The sequence below is a fragment of the Salmo salar genome, chromosome 09, assembly GCF_965601325.2.
Source record: "Salmo salar chromosome 09, fSalSal1, whole genome shotgun sequence".
In the NCBI taxonomy this organism is placed as follows: Eukaryota; Metazoa; Chordata; class Actinopteri; order Salmoniformes; family Salmonidae; genus Salmo; species Salmo salar.
Genome location: NC_138299.1, coordinates 2,136,366 through 2,145,883, shown reverse-complemented (window position 1 = coordinate 2,145,883; position 9,518 = coordinate 2,136,366). Strand labels below are relative to the sequence as shown.

Below are 9,518 nucleotides of genomic sequence, written 5' to 3'. Positions count from 1 at the left end.
GGAAACTGATGCAGAACACTACCATTCAGAGTGAATGTAAAATGGTTTATGAATACACGTATGAATACAGTAAACACAGTGTTTGACAGTAAACACAATATGAAAATCCTTCACGTTTTTGTTACTGATTTGTTGTCCTCTTCTTGATTTACATTTTGAAATTCCAAAGTTTATTTTAGGTGTGTTGAAATGATGACATGACTGGGAAAGGAAAGGTCTGATATTTGCAATTGATGCAGGGTATAATATTTATTATGAGTGATTATATTATAATCGAATTATATTGTTCTGAGAGAGAGAGAGAAAGATGAGAAGGAGGAGGAGGAAGATGAAGAGGATGCTGTTCTAGGTGGTCGTCGCAAGTGGGCAGCAATGGACCGGTCGCATGCTGATGTCGGCTATTTTATGAAATCTCCACTTTCCAAAACACCTGAAATACGGGGAAAATATGGCAACTCAGAGGCTACAGTCAGCCACAATCCCCCCCGTCTTCTAATTGAGACAACATCGACCATCTTTTCAACATGGAATTAAGGATGCAAGAGAATAAACGGAGTGCAAGGCTTTTGAGTGAGAAAGAGAACGTTCGTAACCTCACATTGCATTTCAGCAACAGACTGACATTACATTGCCAACAGGCATACATAATTGGTGTAGCCTACATTGGTGAATGATCTTTTAGTTATAGTGAATTAGAACGTTCTGCTTTACAAACGGTCTGACAGGTAAACATCCATATACGTCCATTTTTTTCATGTCATCGTCTCATTGAATAGGAGAGCGAAATGAGGTAAGCAATTGCGCATGTGTTGGGTTTGCATTGTGGCATCATTTGTCAGAACGCGACATGTTCCTTTATAGTAATGTGTATGTGAACGTTTCCACTATATATTGTATATCAGTCATCACAACATGGTTGGTTACATTTTCAAAGTAGCCAATTCATACATTAGATAATTTAAACAATAGACAAATCCATTATCTGTGAAGGATCACTGGTAAAATGAACCCCATAGCAAATGGCTATGGGTAGGGTATTCTACAAACCCCTTTCTGCGTTTGCAAACATTTCTGCACGAGGGCGATGCGCGCAAATTGGTGGCAGAACAAGGGGGCTGTTCTTATAGAACGCCAGCAAAACAAACTATATTAACATGTTGCTTAGGAGTGCATTTCACATTACTTTTGAGGCTCGTAAGAATGTCCTGCTTAATGTTTGTGTCATCGCAAATCAACATTACTGGTTGAAGTTTTTTTTTAAAGTATAAAATGGCTCTTTGGCCATTTTACTGGTCTTGCTCCCAAACAAATAGTCTTAGCAATTGTTCAAGCAAGAAGCAAAACATCACTGTAAGCATAACCCAAAAATGTTTTTGTTTCGAAGTAATAACTTAAATCTAACCTATGTTGAATGGCCACAGATGGTGATGGCTTTCTTACTGCCGCCAATAGTAGTGCGCGCACTGTGCGTGAAGTTAGTGTGTCCTGTACAGGAAAGAGGTCTATAGAGTAGCCTACAGAATATAGAGCTATGGAATCAACCTTTTTTCGTATTCTAGTCCATAGCATACTATTCCATTCATCTTTCTTCTGTACACACCTATCCATTTCCTTTATTGGATTGTCTGCATGAAATGGCAATGTTGTCATTGAAAGGAAACCACACAAACTATTTTATTGACTGGTTTAGCTGCATTTATTTATTTTTCTTTAGGGGGTAGATCAGCTTTAATATTGCAGATAGACTGCCTTCCATCAATGTAATTGTCTGCATAATTTCCAATCCCCCATATTTTTTGTAAATGTATAAAATGCAGTGCCTACGGAAAGTATTCAAACCCCTTGACTTTCCACATTTTGTTACATTACAGCCTTGTTCTAAAATGAATTAAATAGTTTGTCCCTCAATCTACACACAATACCCCATAATGGAAAGCAAAAACAGGTTTTTAGAAATGATTGCAAATTGATTTAAAAAAAATAATACAAACAACAGAAATCACATTTACATAAGTATTCAGACCCAGTATTTTGTTAACACCTTTGGTAGGGATTACAGCCTCGAGTCTTCTTGGGTATGACGCTACAAGCTTGGCACATCTGTATTTGGGGAGTTTCTCCCATTCTTCTCTGCAGATCCTCTCAAGCTATGTCAGGTTGGATTGGGAGCGTCGCTGCACAACTATTTTCAGGCCCCTCTCCAGATATGTTCTATCGAGTTCAATTCCCGGCTCTGGCAAGGCCACTCAGGCTTGTCCCGAAGCCACTCCTGCGTTGTCTTGGCTGTGTGCTTAGGGTCGTTGTCCTGTTGGAAGATGTACATTCTCCCCAGTCTGAGGTCCTGATTGCTATGGAGCATGTTTTCATCAAGGATCTCTCTGTACTTTGCTCCGTTCATCTTTCTCTCGATCCTGACTAGTCTCCCAATCCCTGCGGCTGAAAAACATCCCCACAGCATGATGCTACCACTACCATGCTTCACCATAGAGATTGTGTCAGGTTTCCTCCAGACGTGACATTTAGCATTCAGTTCAATCTTGGTTTCATCAGACCAGATAATCTTGTTTCTCATGGTCTGAGTCCTTTAGGGGCCTCTTGGCAAATTTCAAGGGGGCTGTCATGTGCCTTTTACTGAGAAGTGGCTTCCGTCTGGCCACTCTAGCATAAAGGCCTGATTGGTGGTGTGCTGCAGAGATGGTTGTCCTTCTGGAAGGTTCTCCCATCTCCACAGAAGAGCTCTGGAGCACTGTCAGAGTGACAATCGGGTTCTTGGTCACCTCCCTGAGGCCCTTCTCCCCTGATTGCTCAGTTTGGCCGGGCAGCCAGCTCTCGGAAGAGTCTTGGTAGTTCCAAACATCTTCCATTTAAGAATGACGGTGGTCACTGTGTTCTTGGGAACCTTCAATGTTGCATAAATGTTTTTGTACCCTTCCCCAGATTGGTGCCTCGACACAATCCTGTCTCAGAGCTCTGCGGACAATTCCTTCGACCTCATGGCTTGGTTTTTGCTCAGACATGTACTGTCAACTGTGGGACCTTATATAGACAGGTGTGTGCCTTTCCAAATCATGTCTAATCAATTGAATTTACCACAGGTGGACTCCAATCAAGTTGTAGAAACATCTCAAGGATGATCAATGGAAACATGATGCACCTGAGCTCAATTTTGAGTCTCATAGCGAAAGGTCTGAATACTTATGTAAATAAGGTATTTCCATTTTTAATACATTTGCAAAAATGTCTAAAACCTGTTTTTCTTTTGTCATTATAGGTTGTGTGTAGATTGATGAGGAAAACATGTAATTTAATCAATTTTAGAATAAGGCTGTAACTTAAACTTAAAAATGGGGGGAAAGTCAAGGGGTCTGAAGACTTTCTGACTTATTTTCCCCTAACCCTACCATCCCTCCCCTCATTGGAGTAAACTAATGGACAACAATACTTAGGCTTCTACTTCTAGCTTATACTTACTATATACATTTTCCAGACACAGTATATTTTACAATAGTTATCTTTTGTTTTTAGTCCCATCCTTCAGCTCCACTCAACCCCTCCTATCTATCTCTGAACACCATCCAGTTTTGATTTCTATGTGTCATATTTTTCAACTGTGCTGTGATGTTTCACAAAAGTTCTGAACCTTAGTATTCTCATAGATTCTACATATTGTAAATTCAATATAAACAGTTTTGCTAAGAGTATTATTATAATATTGATCAATTGACTATGACTTTTTAAAATCACCCAGCAGTGCTATATGCACATTTAACTCCAGGTAAATGTTGCAATTCTTCAGCCATTCCTGAACCTGCGACCAAAAACAAGCTACATATGGACAGTACCAAAACAAATGATCAAATTATTCTGTCTATAACGTGTGTTCTGGGAGTCGGGAAGCAAGTTCAGGGAGTGAATCATTTAATCAATAAACTAAACATATTACAAAACACAAACAACGCACAGACATGAAACAGAAACAATAATGCCTGGTGAAAGAACAAAAGGGAGTGACATAAATAGGGCAGGTAATCAAGGAGGTCATGTAGTCCAGGTGAGTGTCATGATGCGCATGACGATGGGGACAGGTGTGCGCAATCAGCAGCCAGGTGACCTGGAGAGGGAGCACACGTGACACTGTCTCTTCGCAGCATAATCTGCAGAGCTGGGATGGTTGTATCTCCCATATATATAACATACAATGGGGTTGCAAGAATTTTGGATAATAATTGAAATTGAAATTGAAAAACTCTTAAGTTTTGAATCCAGCGTTGTTTTGTGTATCAGTTCATAAACTATTTTGCAATCTATATGGCACAACTGTAGATTTTTTGGTCCTTAAATGAAACTGGTATACTGTTTTATTTATCACCATTTTCATTAGCCAACTTTGGTATTTAATGCAGGGCCGACACACAAGTTCCTTCCACTTGCCTCTTCCATTTGAGGTAATGCTGCAATTAGTTGCATGTAATTTTGAATAGAGCAGACATTTCCATATATTTTTGTTAGCTGCATGTGTGACATTACTCCACCAGTCCTATTTATGATATTATTTACAAAGATTATACCTTTTTTTAATCATTATTTCCAAAAATATATATTTTTAATCAATTAGTATATTTGAGTTTAACCATAATATCTGTTGTAATATTTGTTCTGTTTTTTCTGGTGGATTAAACAGAAATTACAACCAACCTTCTATGGCTTGTTTTAAAAACAGCGATATTTTGGAGATTATTTCATTTTCAAATAACCGAAAGTGAGAGATTGTAATCTGAATAAAGGGAAAAAGGCCATTCTTGAACATGGGGTGAGACATTCTTACCAATCTGCTAGAGAACCAGTTTGGAACTAAGTATAACTTTTGTATGACTAAAGTCTTTAGTGAGGTCTAATGCTCTAATTTTTTAGCATTTCTGCCCTCCGAATTCATATTCATTATATAAATAGGCCTGTTGTATTTTGTCTGGCTTGCCGTTACAAATAAAATGGACTATTTTTTTGTTCATATAATTTAAAAAAACAAGTCGCTAGGTTTAGGCAAGGCCATAAGCAAATAGGTAAACTGGGATATTACTACAGAGATAATCAGGGTGATTTTTTTTTTTTTCTCACAAATATTCAAGTATTTTATTTTCCACAGTAGCAAGATCTTATCTATTTTTGCCAACTGTCTATTAAAATGTATTGTAGTAAGATCATTTATTTGTTTCGGGATATGAATACCGAGTATGTCCACTTCACCGTCAGGCCATTTATTGGTAAACTACACAGTAAATGTAAAAGTTGTATATTTTTAGTGATCCAATATCTAGCTGCATCATTATGGTAGATCAGATCAGTCAACAAACAACAACACACCTAAAGATTAGCAGAGACAATAGAATGATTGGGAGCTCTGACACAAATGACAGTTCTCAGCTCTCTGGGTGGAGAAAGAATATTGTAAGTGTCAAATAAATCCTGTGCCCTGTGGGTCAATTGTATTTTGGGACCTTCGGTTATGTTGGTATGCAGCAGGCTATACAGTCACCAAGACCTGAATAGCCTACCTGAATACTCTACGGAAAAATACAGTAGGGAGTCTCTGTAAATCTATCTGTGCAGTCTCTTTATCTGCTTGTTTCTAGTTGTCAAAATGAAGCAATAATTCAAGAGAATTTTTAAAATGTAACTAGGCATGTCAGTTAAAAACACATTCTTATTTACAATGATGCCTTACCAGGGAACAGTGGGTTAACTGCCTTGTTCAGGGGCAGAATAACAGATTTTTACCTTGTCAGCTCCAGGAATTGATCCAGCAACTTTTCGGTTATTGGACCAATGCTCTAACCACTAGGCTACCTGCTGCCCCAGACTTGAAGCTTTGGATATTCTCTGACAGCTGGACACAGGTGTAGGTCCTTGTCCTATACTCTTTGTTTTTAGATATTCGCTCATCAGCATGTGCAGGGCACTCTTTTGTGTGGGAACTATTTGTGGTTGCGCATGCTCATAGAGCTGTATAGAGCGAAGAGTTATGGCTTTATATTAACACAGTCGAATGCGCTACAGCGGTCAAATGTTACGTTCTCACAAAGTACACAGACTAATATTAAACACTGGTAGGTATCAGACTAACCCTAGTGTACACACACACACACACACACACATGCACACACCACGTGTGGTCATGCTTTCTTTGTAGCCATTTAGCACCACTGTGACGTTGTTATAGGCCTAAGGCACAGTTTTCCATTTACCCCAAATGATGAAAGATAGATCGCTATATCCTGATAAACACTACACAGAAAAATGGCACATTGTGCTAAGGATACATCCCCATGCCTCCAAATCTGCTGGCGTGTAACATCACTGAAATGCAGTTGATACATGTTTGACAAGTTGATGCATCTCATTTAACACCATAGTATACATGTATTATATGATTCATATATTGTCTCATTGTATAGAGGGATGAATGTGTGTAAGTGTCTTATATCATGCTTTTTGAAGCTCTCCATGTGTCCTGTAGCCTATGTCTGGCCAGAGGCTGTTCTTTCAGTCAGGAAGCCAAAGGGAAGTCTTACATCTTCAGAAGGACACAAGGTGACTGGAAAGATTCAATTAAATGATTTATTCAACCTCAGTGCTTCCATTGCAGCCACTGCACTCCACTGCTGTCCTATGCACGGCTATTTATAGCTTTAGCATTAGTGTTTTATCATGCTATGATGACTTTGTATTCTCCCTGCCAGCCATACTCAGTCATTGCGTATGGAGAAAATCTCCTGGGAAACGTTAATGCCGAATGATTTTTGAGCGGGGTTGCCGCGGTGACTCATCTGCCGAAAAAAAAGGTAGCTGGCGATGTGAAAACGCTGAGTTATGCATTTTCCTGCAGGCTTTTCAGATCAGTGGCTTTTCGTGTGATCCAGCTCGATCCGCCGGGAGCCCTAACCTTATCATATGCATCGTATTCTACTAAAGATAATATCGTCTGCAGTTTATTGATGAAGATCCCGATTCTGCTTCTTGTATTCCCACTCCATGTAGAAACCAACCATGCATGTAGAAGAGTCCTTATTTTGCATGTTGTTTTCTCTGTGTGTGTGTGTGTGTGTGTGTGTGTGTGTGTGTGTGTGTGAACAGACCCAATACACCCTGGTTCGACTGTCTGTTGGACTACAGATTCCCACTAGCATATTGTTTCTTTGTAGTAGCAATTAACCCTATATATATGGCTCCTTGAAGGCTCCTTGAAGCAATGAACCTAAACCCTCCTTTGCAGGGCTGAGAGAATGCTCTTTGTTTTCCACACTTTGCTTTGTTGCATAGCAGTTTATTGATCTATGTTTGCATCAGCCTGATGGAATCTCATTGAGGAAGAATTCCCCCTAATTAATGACGCCATAAATAACTGCAGTAACACTAAGTGTAGAAGCTGTGCAGTGGCAAATAGGTCAAGTGAAAGTCATGAAAAACTTGCTTATCCATATTAGGTAAGATCTGACAAAAATTTGGTTAAATGACCAGAGTTTTAATTTATTTGGCAACAGAATGAAAGGAATAAAATGTTAATGTGAAATTGTGTTGGTATTTTAGTCAAAATACTAAATCTAAGATAGGTGCATGTGTGACAGTGTTGCCAAGAGACATTTTTACAAGTTCCTATCATGCTGTTAGACTTGTCCCTGATCTGCTGTTTGGCATTGACAACGACTATATGGCAATACAACACAAACAGATCTGGGACCAGGCTATCATGCCGTGCTTATATACTGGTTACAGGGATCATGTGGCTCTTTCAGTGCTTTCAATGGGCGAGACTCCTCAGAAGCAGATAGGCTATACAGACCTCCAATCCTTTGAGTGGATGTGGGTATAGGCAAGGTGACTGGGCTGGCGTGATCACATGTTCTCTGTTCTCTCTCTCCTTCTCTCTCTGACTCTCTCTCTGACTTTCTCGCACGCACTCGCTATCGCCTTCTCTCTCTCTCTTTCCCTTCCACTCTCACACAAACACACTGTCACGCTCACTCCTTCCATTTCTCTTCACTCACTCTCTAAGCCAGCTGCAGTCTTTTTCCTTCACATCAGTTTAATGAGGATTCTTGTGCTTCTAGAATGATTATTTATTTTTACCTGTCTGAAGAAGATAGAAGATGAGGTGTGCGTTCCACATGCTCTCCAGTCTCACTAATGCTTTCCTTTCCATGTAATCTCCGCCACTTTTCATCTTATGCAAAAGGATTTCACTTCTACCTCCTCCATTGACACCATCTGCCAACCATGTATTCCTTTGATGACTTCGGGTAAGGATAATTGCCTTTCTCACTGTGTTGCTTTGCCTTGTCCATCTGCCTCAGAATTTTCTGTTTATACTATATGTTCAGGAATAGGCTTGACTTTCTCATCCTAGATGAGAAATGGTTTTGGTAGCTAGTTATTAGATATAAAACTGAAGTTGCTCTCTGCCACAGGGTGGCAGGTAGCCTAGTGGATAGAGTGTTGGGCCAGTAACCAGAAGGTTGCTAGATCAAATCCCTGAGCTGTCAAGGTAAAAATGTGTTGTTCTTCCCCTGAAGAAGTCAGTTAACCCACTGTCATTGTACATATTAGAGGTCGACCGATTAATCGGAATGGCCAATTAATTAGGGCCGATTTCAAGTTTTCATAACAATCGGTAATCGGTATTTTTGGCCACCGAATTCTTATATTTTTTGTTTTTTTTTTTATTCTTTTTTTTTTTTACACCTTTATTTATCTAGGCAAGTCAGATTAAGAACACATTCTTAATTTCAATGACGGCCTAGGAACGGGGGTTAACTGCCTTGTTCAGGGGGGATTCGTTTTTGCAACCTTCGGTTACTAGTCCAACGCTCTAACCACCTACCTGACATTGCCCTCCACGAGGAGCCTGCATGGCAGGCTGACTACCTGTTACGCGAGGGCAGCAAGAAGCCAAGGTAAGTTTCTAGCTAGCATTAAACTTATCTTATAAAAAACGATCAATCTTAACATAATCACTAGTTAACTACACATGGTTGATGATATTACTAGTTTATCTAACGTGTCCTGCGTTGCATATAATCGATGCGGTGCCTGTAATTTCTCATTGAATCAAAGCCTACTTTGACAAACGGGTGTTGATTTAACAAGCGCATTTGGGATAAAAGCACTGTCGTTGCACCAATGTACCTAACCATAAACATCAATGCCTTTTCTTTAAAATCAATACACAAGTATATATTTTTAAACCTGCATATTTAATTAATATTGCCTGCTAACATGAAATTGTGTCACCTAGCGTTCATTGCACGCAGAGTCAGGGTATATGCAACAGTTTGGGCCGCCTGGCTCGTTGCGAACTAATTTGCTAGAATTGTACGTAATTATGACATAAAATTGAAGGTTGTGCAATGTAACGGGAATATTTAGACTTAGGGATGCCACCCGTTAGATAAAATACGGAACGGTTCCGTATTTCACTGAAAGAAAAAACTTTTGTTTTCGAGATGATAGTTTCCGGATTCGAC

At 39.5% G+C, this 9,518-nt stretch overlaps 1 protein-coding gene across 3 annotated transcripts in view; it reads left to right on the top strand.

Annotated features, from left to right (window-relative positions):
• The first annotated feature begins 278 nt into the window (after positions 1 to 278).
• Positions 279 to 9,518, top strand: part of LOC106610627 (ena/VASP-like protein) — an 83,550-nt gene continuing 74,310 nt past the window's right edge. The window contains exon 1 of one of the 3 annotated variants that reach the window (XM_082955594.1): positions 279 to 790. In XM_082955594.1, coding sequence (XP_082811720.1) covers positions 786 to 790 — 5 coding nt within the window. In that variant the 5' untranslated portion in view covers positions 279 to 785. Of the gene's footprint in view, positions 791 to 7,885; positions 8,295 to 9,518 lie in introns of those variants that run through there. The other 2 variants (XM_082955593.1, XM_082955595.1) reach the window with 2 other exon arrangements.